Source organism: Hesperophylax consimilis, chromosome 15 (assembly GCF_061612785.1).
Source record: "Hesperophylax consimilis isolate HC1 chromosome 15, BYU_Hcon_1.0, whole genome shotgun sequence".
Lineage (NCBI taxonomy): Eukaryota > Metazoa > Arthropoda > Insecta > Trichoptera > Limnephilidae > Hesperophylax > Hesperophylax consimilis.
Window position 1 is genome coordinate 21628804 of NC_142850.1, and position 26461 is coordinate 21655264.

Consider the following 26461-nt stretch of genomic DNA (forward strand, 5'->3'; position numbering starts at 1 on the left):
GCTTTGGAAGATATAAGGACTGGAAGTTTCGCCCTCCAGAAATTTCTAGAATAGTCCAGAACATTCTGGATTGTTGTGGAACGTTCGGTAACATCCCGGAACATCCAGATCATAATAATGAACTAAAAACGGGATTACAGCCCGTTTCCTGATAAACTTTTAGTAAATTCGTAATCGTGGCAATAAATAGTATAAAACAAAGTCACTATCTGTTTGTGCGCTTACTTCTTACAAACTGTGCAACGGAGTTTGATAAGGTTTTCATTATCATTTAGAGAATTTCTTCTTGAAGATCTATACATATATACATATATAATACATGGATATTATAGTCATTGAAAGAAGAGAAAAGTCAAGCAACGCCGGGGTACACGTCAAAGAGAAGGACATTTAAGATGTAAATAAATCTGTAAGTGTTTTCAACTCACTTTGATAATATCTCCGGAATGCGAATCAGCTGTTACAGTTATACAAATTAAACTTGATAACATTAAATATCTTTATTTTTTGTTTAAGAATAAATATATATTATGGTGACATTATAATATAATTATTGCCATTAAAATTAATTCCCGTATTATTTCCCATACAAATCGTGTAAGCCAAACATTTATTGTACCTCATTTGCATACAAGTTTAGACATTATCTGAGATTTATGAAGAACTCGATTCCAGTGAACTTAAACTTGGGCCATATCTTACGTATTTAATCGTAAACCGTTATACTTCCTAATATTTTGGCTAGACTGAAAAAAATATTTAGGTCAAGTGAGGTCGTACAGATATTATACTTTAAAATGGTTGGAAATGATATACGAAATGATCGGAACTCAAATCTTTCTACAGAGCGCAAAACCAGAAATGTCACATGCGGCATTAATGTGAATGTTCCTCCTTTCGATCTTTCTTCGCGGTTATAAACATCAACATAAGCCCCGCATACCCAATTTATAACGAGTTTCTAGTTAACTCTTTAAGTTTTTTAGTTTAAAAAAAAATTGTTATATTTTCAGACTATACCTTTGTTACGCCGAAACGTTAATTATATGAAATTCTCGCGGTAAAAAAATCGCAAAGTAAGCTCCAAAAATTATTAAAAACACGTTTTGTTCTGTTATTTAATATGTTATAGTGTTATGGGGGGCGACCGGGGTAATGTTATTGTACCTAAAACACGCTGATTTGTTCCATCAGCTGTAGAAACATTGAAATCGATATTAACTAATTTATAACCTAATTTTAAGAAAACTAAATGAATATCTCCTCCTAAACAGGAGATTGAAGAACCACTGTCAAGTAGTGCTTTATAAAAATTATTTCCAATAAAGATATCCGCAAAAGGTCGATTATCCCTTTCAAGCTCGGAATCCTTCGGCGGCGGTACCTCCACCTCAGAACTCGAGCCCGAAAGAAACTGTCTAACCAAACGGAGCCAACTCTGCCACTCGCATTTCCTCTGCGCAAAGGAAGGCGCGTGAACAGAGCGACTCACATTTAGTTTTTTTGATTCTCTATATTTTAAAGAAGCAACCCTAGGTTTAGAGTTGTTGTGACTCTTCTTCCTACATTCCGATAGTAGATGCCCCGCCTAATGGAATTTCTTCAAATTATAAAAAAGTTACGAGACCTATGCAGATGTTATCAGTGGATCTAGTAGGCCCTCTGCCTAGAAGTTATTCAGGTTTTACAGTTATATTATCATGCGTGGATGTTTTCTCTAAATATACCTGGTTATTCCCGCTACGCCAAGGAACCGCGAGAAGTATTATTAAAAATTTAGAGGAAAATATTTTCCTTGTACACGGAGTACCGCGTACCATTGTATGTGATAATGGGAGACAGTTCATTTCAAAAGAATTTAAAGAACTATTACAAAGTTACAATATAAGCCCTCCATTTTACAATTCACTGTACACACCTCAGAACAATGTTGTTGAAAGGTATAATCAAACCTTAGGCACGGCACTATCAATATTAGTGGAATCAGATCATCGAAATTGGTCCAAATTTCTCCCACAAATTCAATCGGCAATGAATAATACCGTAAATTGTACCACAGGATTTACTCCTTTCTTTGTTATGCACGGTAGAGAACAAATATTAGATGGGGATCTCCACCGTAATCCATTAGCAGATGAAGTATCCAGTCCGCAAGATTCCTCTCATCTCAAAATTTACACTGACAGATTAAATGGACTGTCCACAATTTATGAACAAGTCTCAAACGCTCTTTTTGCAGCATTTAAAAAAGGCGCTAATCACTACAATTTACGGAGAAGAAACGTTACCTTTCAGGTCGGAGACGTAGTCTGGAGAAGAAACTTTGTATTATCCAATGCTTTGAACTATTTTTCACAAAAATTGGCACCTCGTTTTGTTCAAAATATTGTTGTTAAAAAAAAATCAGACCTAGTCTATACACTGGCTGATTTAAATGGTAAGGAAACTGGTGACTTTCATGTCAAAGATATAGTAAAATCAGATAACATACCAGTTTAGTCTTCTACCATAAAGTATCGTGTGGAGACTGGCCATCTTTACAGGTGCTATCTTTAAATAAATCTTCTGAATACTGCTCATTTCAGTTCGGCCTGATCATCCGGATTGCTATGACCAGTATTTGTTAATAAATATACATATTTTTAAGTTTGTCCTTCACGGAAAATTAATTTTACTCCAGTTGATTACTCGAGTATAATTTCTCATTAAAATAATAAGTTAAAATTTGGTAGATTATAAAATATATATACAAATGTGAGATGCTTCGAAACACAAATACATACATATTTCTGGTCACGATCAGTTCAACTTAGCTCATATTTATTTTTAAGTTTATTTTTGTCAACTTGGATTATACGACGATATGAACCCGCATATCCTCTTGTATTCTAAGCTTAATATCATATGAACTGTGTTCATATACCTTTATATTGTATTACTTTAAGTAAAAACATATGGAATTATTCGCCCAGTATTTCAAGATGTTCCGAGTTTAAATATATTGTGCTTGCATAGGTCTCATTGCCCATTTGTCTATGTAAGTATCTTTACTATTACAAAAAATTCTTGTTAAGTTTCTATAAACAAGTTACTACTGAACTAATATTAATAAATTTATATAATATTAAAACTTCATCATTTGAAAAATGTAAATCAATCCTAAAAATAAATTAGTGATTGATTGGTTCCTGTGAGAACCTCGGTAATTAGTTACACTAATACTACAATTTACAAATTGAACCCTCGGGGACAAAAGACGAATACTTAATTGATTGGCACCATTTTTAACGATGGTTGTAGACTATTTATAGCACCATTTATTTACGATGGTCGCTAACAATTCTATTGGCACCATTTTTAACGATGGTTGTTTACTAAATAATGTGGCATCATTTTGCGATGATTGTAAGACTATTCATAACACCATTCATTTACAATGGTTGGTTATATCCTGTATTTCATATACCAATGGTAAAATAAACTTATATATTGTTTTCTATTGTATAACTGTCAGAAAAACTAAACCCACGAGACCAGTTTAGGGAGTTAGATAGGAATACTCTTCTATAGAGGAACTCTTCTTTTCCAAAATTGATTTAGAATCAGTGATAAAGTGCAGATGGTACACCATCTACGAGTGTAGCCTACTTTGGCTTATTTAAAAAAGTGAATCTGAACAGTGATGCTTTGTGCATATTTAATGTTTTGATGTATATTGATGTCATGCTTTAGTGATAATATTTGTATACTAATTTTAAGTTCTATTCTGTTATAGATGCTACGTCTACGGTAGTCCCAGACGAGAGTCAGAATACATCACCCAGCGTCGTACATGCTGCGGGTGATTACGGGCCCCGTCCACGTATCTTCTTACTGCTAATTGTGTACAATTTAAGGTCTTTATTTCTAAGTTCTGATTTTGTTATATCTAATACTCTGAACTTCAATTGGATGCGCCGCAGACTCATCCATCATGTCTTACGCATGATGGGCGCGACTGATTTTGTGACACACCCTTTTGCAAGCATACTATTACTTTTAGTACATTTCTGCTATATAACTCGTTTTTTTATGTTATTATATCATGTATGTTTTAGGAACCCATCAGACCAAGTTAGGGTATCTCTTAGCTCAGGCTTTTATTTTGTTCTCCTTGTGTTTGAGGGCAAACACGTTGGGGGCGACCGGGGTAATGTTATGAAAATAACATACGATTTTCACTCTAAGTAAGAACCTGTCAAATCTGTGATTTATCTTGTCTATTGTTTATGCTCTGGCAACTTAGAACTTGAACAGGAAGTGAAAAGAAATTCAAGATGGCTTCACTTCCCGGCCGGGGACAGGGGAGACAGGCTGTCCGGTCGGGGGGTCAATTATTTTTCTGTAGGTCGGAGGATCTAATCGAAAGTTATTTCATGAATTTGTGATTAATACCGAAATGTTCAGTTTGTGCTTCAAGCTTAGAAGTCTAGTAATATTTCCCGCGAGTGGAATTCGCCCCGAATGGCGTGAATAATGATAACGTTTTTCACCATGTGTGGCCTTGGGGGTAATCAGAGTTTATCCAAGCGATCGGTGATTATTTCTGCCGATAAACTGTTTTCGCCGAGTGCATTTTGATTCGGAGCATTTTTAAATCGGACCTCACATCTGATGCCGTCGTCTACTACCTACATGGCTGAACCTCACATCTGATGCCGTCGTCTACTACCTACATGGCCGGACCTCACGAGGCCGTTGGCCAGCCACATCTTGATGCTGCCGTCTACTCCTCTTGGCTGGACCTCACTGGGCCGTTGGCCAGCCACATCTTGAAGCTGTCGTCCACTCCTCTTGGCTGGTACTCACTGGGCCGATACCAGTCACATCTGAAGCCGTCGTCCTCTAGCTACATGGCTGATTCATCTACTCCGCCATTCGCGGCACTCAGTGTTCGTTCCTCATAACTAAATACGTTCTTATTATTTTAGACAGGGTAGATAGATTCTACGTTCTGGTCGATGGGGGTAAGTTTTCACCTTTTTTGTATTTCTCTGTGAAATTTATCAAATATAATTTGTTACGGCCAGTCCAAAGTTTATCCAGATTACTTTCATTCTACAACCTTGCAACTTCCTTTCAAACATCATGTAGATGGGATATATTTTTCCCCGCCCTGAATGGAGAATTATGCTCTACCGTCGGTAGGTCGGTTTGGCGAGCTCTTTTCCAGTTCAACCACTGGAAGGGACTCTGGCGCGTTGGCCTTCAAAGACCAACAAAGTCAAACTTGGCCACCCACTATTCAATCATATTAACAGTCAATAATGTACTTAGAAAAACCACACACAATAACAGCCTATTAACACATCTATGGGCTAAGTAAGTATCGTAACATTGTGTCAAATACATATTCATAACAATAGGAATGAAAAAATTCACAGTGTATCTTTAAATGCAATTAAAGCATTTTTCGATAGACTTTTGCTCTATTTGAAATGAGTCTTTATTAAATATTTTCACCATTTTCGCTTAATTATTATCGTTTTTTTTAAATATTAACGCGCTCCCTCTAACATTCATACGTATCTCCATTTCAAACCATCTTTGAACGCTTACTACAGGGTCTCAACAAAGCATCAACTCCATATTATTGCGTTGTAGATTCTTTCAAAATCGCCTTGGTGAAAGGCAACCACTCAGAATAGAAAAGTGGTTTGAAATTATTTTAGTAGTTTTTATTGCTCAGATCAGAATATGTAGATACTTTCCAACTACCTCTTACGTCATATAAATTCATCTCCTATATATCATATCACATATCACTGAAGCGTTAGCGTGATCCATTGACATTCAAATGAATATACCAGCCAATCTGGGAAAACAGGACAAACCGAGTTGCGAGGAGCGCTGGAGGCGAGGTGATTTTTCAATAAATGTATCTGAAAGTATAGGCAACCCGCATTGTAATATCACCGTTCCGTCCTCGAAAATAAAATCTGATTACGAATTACTAGTCCTTTTTACAATGACGCGCAAATTGCTAGTAGCGTAAAAACTTAACTGCAAATCCCAAATCGGGTAAACAAAAGTTCGGGCTTTTTTCCAAAACTTAATATTTTGTCACACTATTTAGTTAGACACTTTTACAAATGTGTTATAATTCACCCAACTCACTGAATTTTTTCGTCGCTACGCCAGGCGGTTCGTTTTAAAACGAACATCCAGCTCCTGCGCAGAAAAATTCTACAATGAACTGCAGTACGAACCTTTGCTTACTCTAATGAACTTTACTTTTCTGCACAGGGTCTGGTTATTTCAATATGCGCTCTTCGGTGGTAATATAGACTGACGTTGTAGTTTATTCTAAGCTTTCCCGAAACCTCCTGGTGCCAAAAATATAGTCACGTGGTTTGCCTCCGGCTCGTCGAAATGATAAACAAGTTTCATTAATTAGAATGTCTATGGTGTGACCAAAGATCAGCAGCACAGAACTGCGAGAAGTGAAGTAGTCATGTCCACCAAGAAACTTGGATATTTCCGACACGATTCCTCAGGAATGAAGCAAAGACTAAGGAAGAAGTAAAATAGCTTAGTAATAACAATATTATCATCACTCACTCGCAAAGTTCAGGAACGTGATAGCCCTCCTGCAGACGGAACTTTGCCAGCGGCACGGCCATGGTGATCTCCCAGCCCCTGGCCTGCCGCTCAAAGGCACGGCGCAGCTCCTCCACGTAGAACAGGAAGCGGTCCTTGTCGCCGAAGGAGCCGCCGCGGTCTGCTGCCCCGGGGTACTCCCAGTCCAGATCGAACCCGTCAAACTTATACTTGTTCATGAACTCTGGAAAAACAAACCAAAATATGTTTGGTTTTATTTTTATCAAACAACTAGCTGAAGTGTAACCCTGCGTTGCTGGGTTTGAAGTAATGTTTTGAGGTTGTGAATTCTTGTTCAGGTACCTGGAAACTGGGTCTATTTTTAAGTGGAAATAATATTACTAAGTTTACGTTTTATAAGTTTTTGTTTCAGTTGATTGTGCCATGTACCACTAAAAAAAAATACAGTGTGTGGCAAGCCTACGCACGACGGAAGTGAAACTTTTAGTATTCTTCTCTCTCTCTCTTTTCATTTCATTCTCTCTTTTTATAACAATATAACAAATCGAATAAACCACAATCAATTACGTATTTCACTCGTATTACACTCACCGTGCAGTACACGAAGCAAGCAGCTGATGCCTGGCGTGGCGTCGTTGGCTAGAGAGAGAGGAAAAGAGAGAAGAGAGAGAGAGAGAGAACGTTCGTCAGTGGCTCCCTCACTTCAGTAAGCGACTACGGTGAGAGAGTGACAGTGAACGGTGAGCGGTGGTGGGGGTCCCGTACCCCCACCACCAAATGATCACTGTTTTTCGTGACGGTCATGAGTCGGTTTTACTCCGGTCCTCGAAAATGCATGACGCGCGTAAAGAAGTTTCACTTCAAAACTAAATTATATTGACTCTTTTTCTCATCCAGTGCAGAGACAATGCGTTAAGTCTTCCTCGAGCGTCTCCGACTTCTACCATTCAAAAAGCTCTAAAATTACTCCTGACACTAATAAGAACAAACTTTTAAATTTTCAGCGAAAGTAGTTATATAAGTACTGTAGTTTTTGAGAAAGAGAGATAAATAACATGTGAATGAAAGCAAGCTTAAAATTGCATCGTTTTACATAAAATAAAAATATCTAAATTCGATAATCGCAAAACAAACTACTGGTTCTAATGTGATGGCAACCAACTGTACCTAGTCCCTTATAGGTCTAAATTCCATACCTGTTGCTCGTAGTCTGGAAGCACAGTTTCTTTCCAGTAAATAAACGGATTATCAGCTTGCATTAGAAGTGTTTATTGTATTTAAATTGGTGCACAGTGTAAAAAATTAACCGGTCAGTAAAATCCAGTCTAGAGCTAGTTAAAAATTATGTATCGCTCCGATAAATATTACAATCAAGATTAGTGTGTTCCCCCATATTGTTTGTATAATAGGTCCTTTCAGGGCCATCCAAATAAGGAAACTAAATGATGCAACGATGTGTCTGTGTTGAGATTATCATTGTTCATTGTTGCAACACAGAAGGGCGATGTGGTTAGGTTTCATAGGCGTTACAAACATTAAACATTTCCCCACTAATAAACTCATGTTCCACACATTTGGTCGATTTTTAATATAGTTTTTTCTTCATAAAAGGCTTTAAATAATACGCGTATATCGTTATTTTACGCAGAGGTTTACAAATTTTAAATAAAACTGCCCCATTGAGAAACAGAACAAATCTCATTCTAAAATACACATTACCGATTCCGATATATAGTAAAAAACTAGGTCAACAGAATTAAAAACACCCAGGAGAACAAAATCTTGGTATATAAAATTCAACGTGCGTATGTTTGTGCTCACAAAACTCGAAAAATAGTCGACCGATATCGCTGAAAATTACAACGTTTGTTCTTATTAGTGCTAGGAGTGTTTAGAGAGTGTTTATTTTGAATGGTAGAAAAAGTCGGAGACGTCCGAGAAAGACATCAGCAATAGCGAAGCATTTCGGGGTCCACTAGTTCTTAATAAATTACCAGAAAAGATAAGATACCTTACTAATAACTTTAAATGTTGTTTATAACCATGAATTTATTTCATTTACTAGCTGTACCCCGCCACACGGTGCTGTGCCTCAGTCTGTCTGTGCAGATAGAGAAACAATAGCGCGTGTTTCTTTTACGTCCAACAGATATCGCAGTTGTTCAAAATAGAACATTTTTGAGCAATGTCACAGGTGACATTTATATAATATAGGTATATAAAAACACACGCGTATTCGAACAATGTTGTGTCAAAATTTCAAAGCAATCATTGAAGAATTTTGAACATACTAACATTAACATTTTTAATTAAATAGAAAAGAATACGATCGACGATCAGGGTACAAAATTAAACTTAGGTTTAAAGAAAAAAAAGTTTAATTTTGTACCCTGATGAAGCTTGCTGCTTTAAGCGAAACAAATCGGTAGTAATATATTAAATAAATTCGTGGTTACATACAAAGTTGTTATTATTTTATTTTATAAATATGTTAAATCACAAAGTGATAATAACTCACCGACAATACTATTGATGAACTTTGTCCGTTTAACCTTGTCGGCGACCATAGCGGAGTACTTCTCTCCGCCCTCGGCCCAGCCGCCCACCGCGATCTGCAGCTTGAGGTTAGGGTACTTGCTGCGAATAGCTGTGAAGTTCGCGAAACCACTCTTCTGCACGTCGAGCTGAGGAAATCAAAGCAAAACATTCTGTAAAGAAGGCAAACTGCAAAAAAAATCATTAATAAAACTAGAATAATCATTAGTATCCGGTGCTTGACGGCTAAATCAAAACTAAACACCGAAAACCACATTAAATTCACTAATTATTATAATGAAATACCAGCCCTAAAAGGATTAAGGAAGGCTTCTAAAGTTATATAACAGAACCAGGTGTTTTTTTTTATATTTCTCTTATAGTATAGGTTGAAATTTTTTTCTATCGAAGACATTTTATCTAATTAACTTTTCAACTCGGCATCTGAGTAGAGATAATCTTAAAAAACTTTTTTTTAAGTGCTTAAAAATTTAAAGTGATCAAATGGTAGTAATTCAGAATGCGGGGTGTAAACACGTGCAAAACATTATTATTTATATATACATGAACACACATTTCACCAAACAAATCCTTTGGAAGGATTTTAAAAAAGCAACCATCAGCCACAATAATACTAACAACTAAGATAATAATTATTTTAAGTATTTTTTTCTATTCTGTTTTGTAAAACATCATTTTTTTTTCATTATATTTTTTACATTTGTTAAAAAGAATGTGACCTTACTGGGGTACCCCGTTCTAAGGTCACATTGTACAAGGTCATTTATGTGAATATTAAATTATAAATTTGGTCAAGTTTTTTTAGTATGTTAATTTTTTAAAATGTAATTTTTGTAAACGTTCAAAATATAAAAGAGGTAAATTATAAAGCGAAATGATGGAAGAAAAACATAACATTATACAAGAAAATGTATAATGGTATAACGTACAGAAGAAAAACATAATAAAAGGTTAATCTTTGTTAGGTTGCAACATTTTAAATACATATATTCTTCCTTCCCTTGTCCATAATCCATATGTTAATACTTCTTTTAGAGTCGGTTATTTTTTAATGGTTTTTATTGCAAGAGAGAGGATACCTAATAGTTTTATAGAGAAATATTGGCCATTACAAATTTCTTTGTCCAAAGGTAGTTTTAGATGTAGGCTGGTGAAATATTAGGTTATTTAAGCATATATTTTGGGTATATTATAATGTAATTTTTTAAACTATAATGGCACTACTTCCCAATTCAAACACGATAAATATTTTATCGATTGAGATTGGTTGATTAGATTGATGATTATCGTTAAAAAAAACAAACACAAATAAAAAAAAAAAAAACAATTACCCCTAAAATCATATTCAACCAAGCTATACCTCAATTTGAGATGCTATCAAAGTTAAAAGACAATCTACACAACGGCCCCGATGATGGAAAATGTTTCGTTGAAAAGATGCGAAAGTCGACATAATTACCCAACAATAGTGTAATAGGTCGACAGTGGTTGTGTGTACCTTACTATTGCCTAGTGCCGTTCGCCCGTTCCTGCGCTGCGTACAGATAAGAGATTATTGTTACATTTTATTTAATATTGTTTACCGTTTACCTATTTGTTTGCATTCCTGCTTACGGCTGATCCGTTTTTGTTTGTACAGTCAATGAAATAGACTGCGTATTATTTTTTCAGTTTAAGTTTTAAAAGTTAAGTTTTTTTTATATAATGGAGGAAGATGAAGATAGGCCTCCCGACCCAGGGTCGATATTGGATTTTTCTGATTCGGAATCTAATACGAGCCAGGTTTCTATTACGCTCCCATCTCGTAAACGACGACCATCGCATAGCCTTCACATTCCATCGAAAGTTAAATCTATACCGCCGATTCAACAAACCTCGACCCCTAACGACCTTAACACCAATAGTAACATCCAGCCAAGTACTTTAACTAGCGATAATGCAAAAAGTACTGAATTACTTTATCCTGCTTCAGCTTCCGGTTCATTTACCGTTAATGTTCAGAGAACTGAACAGGGAAAACTTATTCATCCTTTAGATTTTGGAAAATTCGTATTTGACTCAAAAATAATAACCTTGGTATTGTTAACGGTTCAATTAAACCGGAAGGGCGATATAAATTATCTATCGAGTTTAACACTGCCGCTTCCGCAAATGGATTTGTAAAAAAAATTGACTCGCTCTCAAATCATAAATATAAATCGTTCATCCCTACATTTAACCTTTCGAGAATGGGTCTTGTGCGAGGAATTCCCGCGGAGATCCCAGAGGCTGAAATTGTTGATGCTTTGAATAATTCTCACGGAACACCGAAAGTATTAAAAGTACGTCGACTGAACTACAAGGATTCTACTGACGGAAACACGATCTGGAAACCTTCCCAGTCTGTTGTTGTTACATTTGAGGGACAATCTCTACCGTCTCGTGTGTTAATTTATTATACCTCGCTTCCCGTCGAAGTTTATAAATTTCCAACAATTCAATGTTTCAACTGCTGCCGGTTCGGACATTCGAAATCCGTATGCCGCTCCCCCCCACGTTGTTACTATTGCGGAGAAAGTCACCCATTTGATCAATGTCCGAAATCTTCCAATGATCCCATTTGCATTAACTGTTTGGGTGCACATACCGCGGTCAGTCTAGCCTGTCCGGAATTAACAAGACAGAAGAACATAAAACATAAAATGGCTACCGACAACATTTCGTACTTCCACGCCTCAAAGTTAATCTCTCCTGCGAAAAAATCATTCGCAGAGATGACATCGTCCTCAGCTCCTTTCCAAACAACCACCTTTTTAAATTCAACGTCATCTTCTCACAGAGAAACCATTCTCAAGCCAGTCAAACCCAACCCAAAATATACACCTTACCTTGATAAAAAACAATTGAATAATATTTTGGCCAGCCCGAATGGGAATGCCAAATCCCAGACGCCCAATGGGTGTGCCATTAATGGTAATTCTTCCCCTCCTGCTCTCACACTTTAATTACCCTTTTAATTTCTATCCTTACAAACAACAATACTGTACCGTCCAACGCTGCCGATTACATTAAATCTTTATTATCTTGCCTCCCCAATGGCTTCGAAATTGAACAAAATCCTTCAGTGGAACAGTAGAAGCCTCTTCGCTAACAAATCTGACCTAATTCAATTACTCGACGAACACGACGTTTCAGTAGCCGCCATTTCTGAAACGTGGTTAAAACCCTCCTTTCACTTAAGAATTCCAGGGTATTATTGTCTCAGACACGACAGACCAGATGGTAAAGGCGGCTCGGCTCTGATAATCCATAATTCTATACCGTTTAAAGTAATTAATATTCATACTCCCCCGACGATATCCAGATAATAGCAGCTGTCTTATCTGATATCACAATATTGTCAATATATATTCCTCCCTCTACGACTTTTATTGAAAATGAATGGGCACCAATCTTAACCCAGATTTGTTCCCCTTATATGATCCTTGGAGATTTTAATGCACATTCCCCTTCTTGGGGTAGCGAAATAACAAATCGTTCTGGCCGCAATCTTTTAGATTTTATTGATACCCATAACCTATGTTTTTTAAATGACGGATCTCCAACCAGATTCACCCCCCCTCATCAACGGAAAAGTGCTGTTGATATATCTCTTTGTTCGTATTCGTTAGCATCTAAATGCTCTTGGGACATCCTAAACGATCCCCTCTCTAGTGATCATTTCCCAATTATAATCCGCTTCTACCATCAATTTAACACTTATTCCCCCCCAGTTAAAAATAATCTCAAATTTAGAACGAAAGATGCGAATTGGAGCACTTTCTCTTCTGAACTAGATAACCTTATTAATTTAACAAAATCGTCCCCGGGAGACATCAGAATGCAATGTGAGACGTTTCCTTCTATGGTTATAAATGCAGCAGAAAAATCCATCCCGAAACGCAATGCGAACATTAAAATAAAACACTCTACTCCGTGGTGGGACGAGGAATGCACTCGCTCCGTCAACTCTCGAAAAATAGCAATTTCCTCTTTTCGTAAGTGTATGTCACTAGAAAATTTTTTATCAGTTAAAAAAGCCCAGGCAGAAACCAAATGAATTTTGAAAAATAAGAAGCGCGCTGGATGGCGGAAGTTCTGTGAGAACCTGTCTCCGGAAACTCCCCAGTCTTCAGTTTGGTCTAGCTTAAAAAAATTTGGATCATCGTATTCTCCGCCAAGAATCAAACATATATCAGAAGAAATTCTTATAGGATTTGCGGATAAAATAGCCCCGCCATCAGTTGCCGGATGTGAAGAAATGCCTTCTATTAAGCCGTATCCATCTCACTCTAACTGGCTAGATGCTCCTTTCTCCATTGATGAGATGAAACGAGTGATAAGAGCCCTTTCCGACTCTGCTCCGGGTCCCGATGGAATATTTTATAGTTTCATTAAATCATTTTCTGATATGGCGGTTGAATATTTCTTATCTCTTATTAATAATATGTTTGAAACAGGACTAATTCCGGATGTTTGGAAAACTCAAAAAATCATTCCCATTTTAAAACCTGGAAAAAATCCATCTGAAATTTCGTCTTATCGGCCTATTGCACTTTCATCATGTTTGATGAAAGTAGCGGAGCGTTTGATAAAAAACAGACTACAGTGGTTTGTTGAAAGTCAAGATATTATCTCACCAAATCAGTATGGTTTCCGGAAAAAGAAATCTACAATGGATAATTTAAGTTTGTTCACAACTGATATCCGAGTTTCTCAATCCCTAAATTCTTATACATTGGCCACATTTCTCGACCTTTCATCAGCTTACGATGATGTTTTACTGAATGTTTTGAAAGAAAAGCTAATTAAAAAACAAATCCCCCCGAAACTAGTCCAATTTATTATTAATTTGCTCACAGATAGGTCCATTATTATTGAGTCTTCCTCTAAATGCTTAAGGCGCAAACTATGGAGAGGTTTACCCCAGGGTTCTGTTATCAGTCCTCTGTTGTTTAATATTTATATAAGCGACCTAGACTCAGTAATTCTTTTTTCTATCAAGCGACTTTACTTTGCGGATGATATCCTTATATATTTGTTACATAAAAATATTATTCTTGCAGCTAAGGAAATGAATTTGGCTTTACAATATATTAAAAGCTGGTTGTCAATAAATGGGATGAATCTGGCGGCATCTAAAACAAGGGTCGTAGCTTTCACGCGCAAAAGAAAAATTCCACACTTCTCAATCTCTTTTGATAATGTGCCTCTACAAACCGCTACTCAAATCAAATTCCTTGGTCTTCTTTTGAACCATAAACTTTCCTGGCTTCCACACATTCAGATAATTTCTACAAAGTGTGAAAAGGGACTTAATATGATGCGAGCAGTTTCCAGAGTATGGTGGGAATCTCATCCTACCACTCTTAAATTAATGTATAATTCCCTAGTTCGGAGCCACTTGGATTACGGCACATTCCTTTTTGACCCCCTTCCTAATATTTAGATAAGAAAATGGAAAGAATTCAATCAAAAGCCCTCAGAATGATTATTGGAGCTATGAAGTCTTCTCCAATTAATGCGCTTCAGGTGGAATGTGGGGAGCCTCCTTTATATTTCAGAAGGCAATTCCTTGCCAATAAATATATTTTCAAGGCTTTATCGTTATCACATCATCCTATTAAACAAAGTCTTAGTCGGCTAAGTGTTAATTTGAATTCTAACAAAAGATTGAGTGAAAAAAAATGTTTTCCTCTCCTAATTAAAAGTTTTCATCTCTATAATTCTCTGTCATCTTCCCTCCAATATCTTCAAGAAGTTCCCAATCTCCCTATATACAATATTCCATTTAAGGCAATCACTTTTATGCCTAACACAATAACATCAGACTTTCGGAAGAATATTTTAACTTCCCCAAATAAATTTCATAATGTGGATGACTGTTTTAAAAGCATTGTGGCTTCAAAATTCCCTGGATTTTCCATCCTTTACACTGATGGTTCCAAATTTGAAAATAAAAGATGTGGAACATCGATATATAGTCCAGAATTCAACATCAATCTCACTTATAAATTACCGAAAGAAGTTTCAATATTTACAGCTGAATGCTTTGCAATTGAACAAGCGCTAAATCAAATCCAGGTTCTCAACATTCATCGAGCCTTACTATGTACTGATTCGCTAAGTGCTCTAACTAAAATTATGTCAAATATTCTATGTTATCCGGAAGACAATATTATATGTAAAATAAAAAATCTTCTCAATTCTCTAAGTGAATCTGGGTTTGAGACAATATTGGCCTGGGTCCCTGCCCATTTGGGTATAGAGGGTAATGAGATGGCCGATTCTCTCGCCAAATCTGGTTCAGATTCCGGAACTATCCCACTAAATTTTAGAATCCCTATCTCCGATGTCTTCCCGATTCTTAAATCCAACATGACTCGTGCCTGGGAAGAAAATTGGGCAGTCTCCAAAATAAGAACTGGATCTTTCTATGCTGGAATTCAAAACCATATCCCTGCTAAGCCATGGTTTCACGGTAAAAAACTGTCAAAACGATTCATTTCATGTATTTCGAGAATGAGAATCGGTCACTGTTCAATTGCATCCCACTTGGCTAGAATTAGAGTTTTGCATGATCCGGTTTGCCAGTGCGGTGTGGAAGAGGAAACCCTCGACCACGTTTTCTTTAACTGTAAAAATCATTCATCTTTCAAGAACATATACCGCCGTCTTATTAAAATCACACACCAGTCCCCCCTTAACATTTCATACCTTTTATCTCTTAACAATTCTCGTGTTCATACAGCTTTATGTAAGTTTATTAACCTGAATGAATTCAACATTTAATTTGTTTTAGCGATCTAAATGATTCCAATGTTTAATTTGTTTTATTATTCTCCCAATAGATTAACCGAATTTTTTTATCCACTTTAACTGTTACCGGCACAAAGCACTCTTTTCAGGGTGAAATGCCTAAAACCAAAAAAAAAAAAAGTTTTTTTTTTTTTTGTTGTATACTTTAAAAAAAATTTAATTTATAATACTGTCACAATAATAAGTAATAAATTTGCACCAAAACCAAATAGTGATATATATGATGATTAAGAATTTCCACGCCAATTAAGAGAACTAGCAATTGGTGTAGGAGTAAAAAATAATATCTTAGAGTGTATATTAATACAGGACGTGGTAACATTATAAAATAAAAATATGGTTCGAAATGAAGTTACTGCATTTTGTTAATGATGTAACGAGTGTTCCGTTTATTAGTAATAATTTAAAAAAAATCTTGAATACTACCAATTCAGTTTTTATCTTCTTCGGGAAGAGTATTAAAATATTTATATTCCTTTGTAAATATATCTACTATGATTTTTTTGTCTAGAAAAAAGAGTTGCTTGGATGTTATATTTTAGTCTTAATGATGAATTAAGTTTTAATTGTTTCAATCTTTGAATATTTTTTAATATTGAGTTTTACATTTTATGGAACTTTTCAACAATGTTGCTGAAGGGAATGTAGGTTGATTTTTAAAAATTAGTCTTTGTACCACGTTTACCGGGCTTGTTTTTTTTTCATATGCACATTTTTTCAATGGTGACCGGATAAATCATAAAAATGATAATTCATCACATATTTAAAAAGTTATATAACGTCATGGAAAGTGATGATACAAAAATTTTATTAACTAGGTTAAGTAGGTTAGGTTAGGGTGATTTTTTTTCATCGTTTTTAATGACTTTATATGACTTATTAAAGGTGTGTTGAATTGTCCATGTGTTGATTTATCACGGAACCATGTATAATTATTTCAATGTTTGAGTAAGTTTTGAATTTATTTATTGAGAAGGGAATATAAATTGTTTTTTTGGCATTAATTGTGTGTATCAAACCATTATTTTAGGATTTGCAGGTAGTTCTATCAAACCACGGTTTCACTTTAAATCAAAAGATAATAGGGTAAATTATTTAAGTGGTAAAAGCTCATACAACGTGATAATGATTAAGTGAGTGAGATAATTAGTTAGTACAAAATAATATTTCTTACCTCAGGGTCGATGATGAGCACCTCCCAGTTGGAGTCATCGATGCCGATAAAGGAGTAGATGAGGTGCGTGCACAGCTCCGCGGGCACATCTTCCAGTCCGTACCTTCCCACTCCGGGCCTGTACACGGCCCAGTTGCTGAAGTAACAGACTATGCGGGACGGCTTGTCGCCTAATTAAACAATAAAAAAATCAACCCCAAAAAACTTTTTGTTTTTAAAAATATCTATTTTAAAATGTCTTTTAAAACCTTTTTTTTTTGGTTTGACTGAAGATTAAACCCACCTACCCAAGAACTGATGTCGATAACTCGCCTCTCGAACCAACCTCGCAAAATTCTGATATTACCGAGATTTATTTCGTATATTAACTGCTATAATGTTATCCGATTTCAGAGCAATGCGCATAATTAGTGTTCAAGTTGATATAATTCATTATCATTGAAAACGAGTCTCTCTGCCGAGTTTCAGCTCGATCTGATGTAGGGGAGTGAGTTTATTTTCGCTTTCAATATTTGAAATAATTCATTCCCTTGAAATTCCTTGAAAGCTCGAAACATTTACAGAACGTTATTATCTGGTGGTAAAAAAATATTATACTAAAAAGTTTTTTCGTGAATCTGTTATGTTTTATTCTTATTTTTTAGCAATTTTCGCAAAAGTTATTTTTGAAATTTTATTTTTCAAATTTCCGTGTTTTTAGAATTATTCTATTATTCTTGGTATCTGCATAATTTATGTATAAACTTTCTGAAACAGTTCTGCAGATAATCAATTTCTATCTTCTAGCGTTCCGATGACACTCAAATATTTTATTGTAACAGATATAATATTTATTTTTGTAAATTACGGTACAAAAATTGGTTAGTTTTGAAACTCTACTAAAATTGCAAATGACAAAATTAAAGAACACAGCATTTGAAAAAGTTTTATAAAACGGATGCGCAAATAAATGCAATATTTTTTCTGCAAAAGACAAGCCTTTAGGTACATGAATAAATAAAAAAATTCTACGAACGAGTTCAAAACAAATGCGTTTTTTTCGTTACAATTTACAAAAGAAGAATCTTACCTGCTACGGACGTAGCAACCGCTACCAACACCAGCAGAGATATAAAAGAAGAAAAACCCATCATGAGATCTGAAAAAGAGAAAGAAATAAATAAATAAAGTATGGTCCTCCTTTTTTAGCAAACATTTCGGACAGCATTACAGTGACCTTCATCAAGGCAGATACGTAAACACAAAGTAGTTTTACAGTAAAATTGGTATAGGTATATTTGCAAGCATTATGAAAAGATAAGACAAACATTTTTGGATTTACTGAATAAATATTGTTCTCCCGCAACTACTCGGACATTATTTCAAATTGAAGATATTCGTGTGAATCTACATGCATGGATATAATATAATATATTATATTATTGAAGAAGAAGAAGATAAATATAAACAAAACATGAAACAGAACAAAGAACAAAAAAATAAAAAAGTTAACTGTCACAACTTAGAATTGAACCCAGAATCTCTTGTCTTAAAGGACAGGCATTTTAAAACACTAGACATTTATTTATTTCATTGATACATGATTTAGAGAGTACATGTGGTTTTTTTTGTGATATTTCACCCTTCATGCTGGGGATGACCCTGTGTTATGGCGAGTGAATTTTACAGTTTACGGACATAGAATCTATACATTACTATAATATAAAAAAGAAAAATGATGTATAGCTATTTTGGGTTGCAAGAAGAGGATGGAGAAGTTAGAGAATTATAAGAAGATAAAAAAATTTGAGAAATTATTAGTAAATAGATCACACTAATTAATTATGTTTTGTCTGAAAGGTGATTAAATTGAATAAAATAAAAAAACATAAACATAACGTAAGTATAAACACGAAAAAAGATTTTGATGTATGTTGTAAGATTTGAAATGGGAATAATAATTTTCAGAGCCTTAAAATACTGTGAACTCCGATAGTTGATTCCGAAAAACTCAGTCTAAAAGTTCTATTTACAAGTATAATGACATTACAGTGTAATTTACTAAAAACGCTTATAAGCATTTTTACAAGTAACTTGGAAGGCAGAGTAGGCGATTGGTAATAATATCTACGATTAAAATTTCACAAATACAATCGAGTTAAGGGTTTAAAACACACTATTGGAAAGTTCTTAGATTGGTCAATATTTTATAAAGAAAACATTAAGCCCCCTCATAACCAATTTCTACAGATTTAAAACAAGTTTCTCACTAACTTTTTATGTTTTTAAGTTCCAAAAAATATTTTTGGAACTTAAAAACATAAAAATTTTTCATATTTTTTTTTTTGAAGATAATAATATCTACACATTTGTTATGCCGAAACGTTAATTATATGAAATTCCCTCGACAGAAAAAAATCGCAAAGTAAGCTCCGAAAATTATTAAAAACACGTTTTCTTCTGTTATTTAATAAAATACAAAATTCACAATGTATTTTTAAACGCAACTAAAGCATTAGTCGAGAGATTTTGGCCTTCTTTCAAACGAGTGGTATTTTATTTAAATATTTTCCCAATTTTCGCTTAATTATTATCGTTTCTTAATATTTTCGCGCTCCGTCTAACATTCCTATTTACATATCTCCCTTTCAAATCATCTTTGAACGCGTACTACGGGGCCTTAAATAATGTATTTGTAACAAATAATTACTTTTTAAAACTTGACTAAAATCAGAATGCTAATTTCCCCGCACCACATTCGTGACGCTCCGAAAGCAATGCACTGTAATGTTTTGTAATTTACTAACGTTCTTATACTTCCCATTATCAACTGGTATTTCGTAATAATTGATATAGGAAAACCGTTCTCGGAAAATGCATAGGATTAATGGAATCATAAACACTAACTCGAGTGTCTTCAGGAACAAACACGAAGAAGATGGAAATCACGGGACGATACCGTGAGGAATATCTGTGTTGTGCAATTCTAGCTGCTATGTTGATTAGATGAATATTTACTTAATTTAACTGGGTCTCTGTACCTATGTCTGATAAATTTAGTTGTGATTTCGGTTAAGCGTGGATCCACACTTACACAATGAGGTAAATTTACAAGACCTTATTTAAAAAAATGCTCTGATTATATCTACTTTAATAGATATATAAACCTGCACATTTATTTTTTCGTTTCATCGCTGACAACCTGGGGAGTAATTAAAACTGCCTAATAGAAAATGCACCAGCAAAAAAACATCACTTTGGAGTCAATTAATTTTTTAACGGGTTTTTTTTCTTTATGTTAGTAAGTGTCTGCATAAATGTCTAACGAAAAGCTAAAACGACTTAAAATGATTAAAATTTTAAACATTTTTAAATTTACCAAAAAATATTTTGTAGACTGAAAAAAATAATTTAAGTATAAAGAAACAATCTCGAATTCCGGAAATAAGTTTTGTTAAAGCTTAGAATGAGTGATTTTTCAAAAGCGCCTTTTTAAAACTCTGAAAGTATTGTAACTGACAGTTTTCCAAAATCGTTTCTAAAGTTACCAAAGTAACAATTTCTATAAAGTATTTGAAAAAAAAACTGTTTTTTTACATGGAAGTTTTTGTTTATGAAAGGTAAAAGGTATAAGTTTATGAAAGGTAAAAGACATGTGAATAAGAAAAACATTTGAGTGAAAAATATTATGGTTTAAAATATATATTCATGTAGATCAATAAACGGTGATTCTGAATAGGTATATATGTTTTATTGTAGAATAAATAAATAAACATTTCAAAACGATTAAAACCGTGAGAGATTTAAACGCCCCGTGATTGGTCGGCGGGTTATGACAAAACTGACCACACCGCTACCTTACGGGCGGCATGTTTTTTGGAAATCTTGCCAAATATTTAAATTGGGATTTGTTCATTTTATACCGACCTGAGTGGGATTGACCTTGTTATTAACCGACAAAACCCGCCAGATTTAGATTGTTTTGTAAAATGCAATTTTTGAAAATTATTTTAACAACAATAAGAAATGCTGGTGTTTAAGTAAGAAGGTTGACATTCGTTAAAAAATATAAAAATAGACCGGAATATCTTATTGTTTCATACATTGAGTAAAAAGGTTTCAAACTCCTGAATCTGATATCACATACGTCCTACGATAACACTTGCTTAATAAAGATATTATACAGAGAGATAAGAAATGCGCTATTTTACGACGCCATAAAGTAGGAAAAGGCTTACATTCGAACAGAGACGATGAACATTGTAAAGAACGAGGAGGTTTACGTTGGCGATTGGGAAATGTATTTCCCCGTTATCTAGCAGGAGATAAACCATGGAACTTTTGGTGGAACTTATCGTACATCTGATTCTTTCAACTTGTGACTTATTTCAGGCTGTGTCATCATTTTCGTAATGTAAATACGAAGAATATAACTAGTTTTACGATGGTTAATACGAAAAATAGATGAATAACAATACCACTATATAATTCAATTATCAAAGATAATATTAGCGCTTTCTAAACAGAAAAATCAGGAAAAGATACAATCATATATGGGACTTGAACACAGGACCTTCGCCTTGCCGGAGAACTTCTCTTTCAACTGCGCTAATCGGAACCTATTGCCTTCGGTCATATTTATATAATTCAATGGGAATTAAAATGACGAAAGAATCCGAATATCTGTGATTATGTGGTCTAATCTTCACTTTTGATAAATCGTGTCACTTGATTTAATCTATTGAACACCTATTTGTAACAAACTTTCTAAGAGGAAAAAAAACATTTCACCAATATTTCCACTAAGAACAATTAAAAATAAGTTTATACTTGATAAATTCTCATTATTTAAAATACTGCATAAAATAACCCACAGAAAAAACATGACTGACCACCAAATAAGATCCTAATGTATAAAAAATAGATAACTTTGTAAAAAAACGTCAAATTTGTCTTCATTTTACAAATTTGGGATTAAATATATGACCGTTGGAAAAAAGGATTGCAAAACTTACATTTTAAAAATGCTAATATGATAATTAAACTTTACAACTTAAAATTACAATCTAGGATACAAAAAAAACCGTTTGATGCTATTAAAAATATTTGCTACTTCTGTATATCGGTTACCTTAGTTGTGTATACGTGGTATAAAGGGGTTTATAAACGAATTGATTGGTATTGATATTATTGACGCAGTGATCAACATCATCGAAAGGCGTCTTTGGTTGGGAAACAGAAGCTGAGATCGCCCTCATATAGGATGGGCTGAACACTTGAAGGTTTGAGGATCGCCAAGAATTGACTAAACTGGAAAAATTTGAGGAATGTCTACAAAGACAATCAGAGATGGACGCCAGATAGCAAAGAAGAACGTAGTTAGTGGTTTTAGCTTGTGACGTAAATACATCAATACGATAATTTTTCTTGCAGATGACAAGTATAGTGTTAGTTATGACATAGAGATGTATATACTCTCAGTACCGCCCCGGTGGTAAACCACCTTTCAGAATCGAGACGTTACTTGAAATACCTATAGCCATATTTAGTAACCAGATTTGAATAACCAGGTATTTCTTTCTCTTCTCCTCCCTTCCCTACACTCTTCAGCCCTACTCAAATTGGGGATAAAATAGTTATTTTTATTCTTGTATTATTAAAATGATTGTATTATTTTTTCTCTACCGATCTACCGGATCTGCCCTGATGATGGACACTGCAACGCTGTCCGAAACGTCGGCTAATGAAGGAGTTAGCGCAACACGGCATAACACCCCAAAAACAAACAACAAAAAAAGATTGTATTATTATTGCACATGCTTTATGGGATGTGTGGGATTGCACAAACCTCCCCACATTCTGGAATAAACACTGATTATTATTATTATAGTATTACTGTTTTCAGTTAGCAGTTAGCAGTTAGCAGTTGGAAATCTTGTGCGGTATTAGAAGATTGCCAATAAAAAAAAAACACTCACGTTTGGTCATCTACACACTGAAGAAAAACCAATAAATATTAAAAAAATATTTTTAGATGCCAACAATCGATTAACGAACTCAGACCATACGCCATTTAAAATAAAATTAGTTTAAATTGAACAGATTTATTAGCTGACAAATCCAACATAATTCTTATGCACTGTTGAAAAGTGACTGACGATAAATCCACTTTGAATCCGTTAGGCAGCCAAGCGACACGGCATATTATTATTGTAATTTAATTATCCCGATATAACACGAAAGTCATGAATTATCATTATCGGATTTGGGCAAGACAAGTTTTGGATATTTCGCCGTAACGGTAAACTGGAATAAAGGTTCGCAGCTCACTGGACTGGTTTGCGGATCGGATTATTTCGGGTAAATGACCTGGCTATGTGACAAATTTGAATAGTTTGTTGACAAACATGACGTGTTGGGTATTGTATCTAGTTTGGCTATTGTCCTGTCGAGGTTGGATGCAAAAGTTGACTAGGTCAAAGCGTGAACTGCAGTCAAAATGGTTCCATAACTAAACATAACTTTGAAGAAAAGTTAAGACCCAGCTTTCTGAATTTCTTCCGACATATTACATACTTTCAAAAATATAAAATTATAAAAATATTCAGTGTTTTTTTATATGTCGGGAGATTTTTACTCATTTTAAATATATGTATTTAATATTTTCACTAGGATCATTTACGCTTATTAATTATAATCTTTTTTAAATATTAGGACTCCCGCTCTATAATTCGTATTTACATATTCCTTTCAAACCATCTTCAGTAATCTTCACTCAGTGCTTGGAAGGCGAAATCAAAATTATTGGACGCTTAAAACGTAGGCTTATAAGAAAAAACATACATAATCTAACCAATAATTATTTTCGTGTGCTTTTTAGCTGTTGTAGTATTTTATTGGGTTTCCAGTGAATATACAATAAATGCTTGCAAATAGCTAGTTTTCTCTTCTGATCTGTACCACCTTAGGATTTGGTAATTCGATACATATAATTTTGCTATCGTGGAAGTGTTTCTAAACAAACATTACGTAGTATAAAAAAAACATTTGTTCCTTTGTTCAAAATATTAAAATGAGTGTGTTTCTCAATAAAAACTTCAATGATTTGTTTTATCTCTTCTAATTTTTATTTATTTAACCAGCAAACAGTTGAGATTTTCGTTTCCCATTTTCAATTGCATTCATTCTTATCGATAAAAATATACAATTTCTGTCTTTGTCATCTTTTTCATTCGTACTCACCTATAATGCATATTTTGTCTTTCCGGGAAAGTTTTCATTCGTACCCACCTATAATGAATATTATCTCTTCCCGGGAAAATTTTCTGGGGACATTTTCCTTCATTTTAATTAAAATCTTTTTTTTAAATACCCAATTCTTTACATTACTTCTAGGTATTAAAAATAATTGAAGGTATTTTTATTAATAACTGGACAAATATTTATGTACGTCCCCGCACACCCAATTTCTACAGATTTATAACCAGTTTCTCACTATCATATGTGAGTTTAGAAGTTCCAGAAAAAAAGTCATTTTTGAAGATAATATCTATACATTTGTTATGCCAAAACGCTGATTATATGAAATAGAAAAAAAAATCGCAAAATAAGCTCTGAACATTATTAAAAACGTTTCTTCTGTTATTTAATGTGTGTATATATGTATGGTACAAGTAAAGCATTTGTCGAGAGGTTTTTGCTCTATGTCAAACGTGTTGTGTTTTATTAAATATTTTCACCATTTTCGCTTAATTATCGTCGTTTTTTTTAACTAAGCGCGCTCCCTCTAACATTCGTATTTACATATCTCCCTTTGAAACCATCTTTGAACGCTTACTAAGGGGCCTTAAAACCCACCTGTTAATAAACATTAAGATTGAGGTAGAACAATCCGAATTTATATTCAAATTTTAAATTAAATTATAAACTCCTATTAAAATTACCGGCCAAACGAAAAAAGATACCTGAACAATTAAAATTTACCTACGTAGGAGTTTTACAATCATCCTTGCTATTTTTAAAAAAGTTTTAAAATAAAGCAGTATTTACATTACATCAAACCAAAAATACAAGAAAATTCCGGGAATCATTAAAAAGATATCCGCAATATTGTTCTAAGCTTGAATATTGTTTTTGAGGTAAGTTTTTTGTGGAATTTCTAATATTGACAAGGATAAAACAAAAACTAAGCACAGATCGCCCCACGAATAAACATTTCTTCGCATTCGTAATAAAAAAACCCTATAAAAAATATGGTTTTCTTGTATTAATATAATTTATTATTTCTCTGTGAAATTAGTGCTTTATTCTTATAGCTTAACCTACAACACATTCATTATAACATTCTATGCACTGCACTATAAACGGACAAAAATGATCCTGTAAAAAAGTGATAGCATGCCCATTTCCTGATAAAAATATTAGTATTTATTAACTATGTTAACTAAACTTAAGTTAGACTAATATTTTTATCAGGAAATGGTCGTGCTATCACCTTTTTAAAAGGATCATTTTTGTTCGTGTATAGTTAGTGCTTTACTCTAATAGCTTAACGTATAAAGCATTTATTATTACATTCTATGTACAAATGATCCTGTTAAAAAAGTGGTAGCAAGCCCATTTCCTGATGAGAATATTAGTCTAACTAAACTAAATAACTAACCATCACGCCGTTTCTCCGCAGGGGCAGGCAGAGAGGACGGAACTCCAAAAAATACGGTCAGGGCACACACTTCTTGCCTCGTTCACATTCATACATCGTCTCATACAAACTCTTCTATTATTCTGACTCTTGAGATGACCCGACTCAAGTATCTGATTATGTGCCATGTCTTCCTCGGGCGTCCCCGACTTCTGCTACCATTCGCATTTATATTCCTTCAGAATATATCGAGAACAAGTGTTCTTTTCCTAATAAACATAATGACGGAATGCTATAATACCAGTAAGTCAATATCGAAAGCAATATTTTTTTGAACACGTGTTCTGCAGTCCTAATAAAACATACGCTTTTAACTAATACTTTGTTGGGAACTCTGTCAATTCATTCGTAAAAGACCTGCAGTCCCGTTTTTAACAAGAAAAATATAAATTGACCAGATTTTTAATAAATTAACAGTATTTTACTAAGTACGTATTACAGAGTTTTCTCCGTATAGTTACATGAAATCACTCCCACAGCGGTGTTTACACCATAACCAAAGTAACGTAACTTACAGTCATGTTAGTAATTCAGGTCATGCATACAATTATATTAAAGACTTAAGGAAGGTAGATACTGTAATGTTCAAGAGACCAGATAAAATGGTGCACGTA

The 26461-nt window shown here is 34.3% G+C and overlaps 1 protein-coding gene across 1 annotated transcript in view; it reads right to left on the minus strand.

Annotated features, from left to right (window-relative positions):
- Nucleotides 1-26461, minus strand: part of Cht5 (Chitinase 5) — a 47690-nt gene that overhangs the window by 12236 nt on the left and 8993 nt on the right. Inside the window, exons 2-5 of the mRNA XM_089640335.1 lie at nt 18237-18305; nt 17168-17337; nt 9119-9284; nt 6601-6823 (exon numbers count right to left, since the gene is read on the minus strand). Coding sequence (XP_089496461.1) covers nt 6601-6823; nt 9119-9284; nt 17168-17337; nt 18237-18300 — 623 coding nt within the window. The 5' untranslated portion in view covers nt 18301-18305. The remainder of the gene's footprint in view (nt 1-6600; nt 6824-9118; nt 9285-17167; nt 17338-18236; nt 18306-26461) is intronic.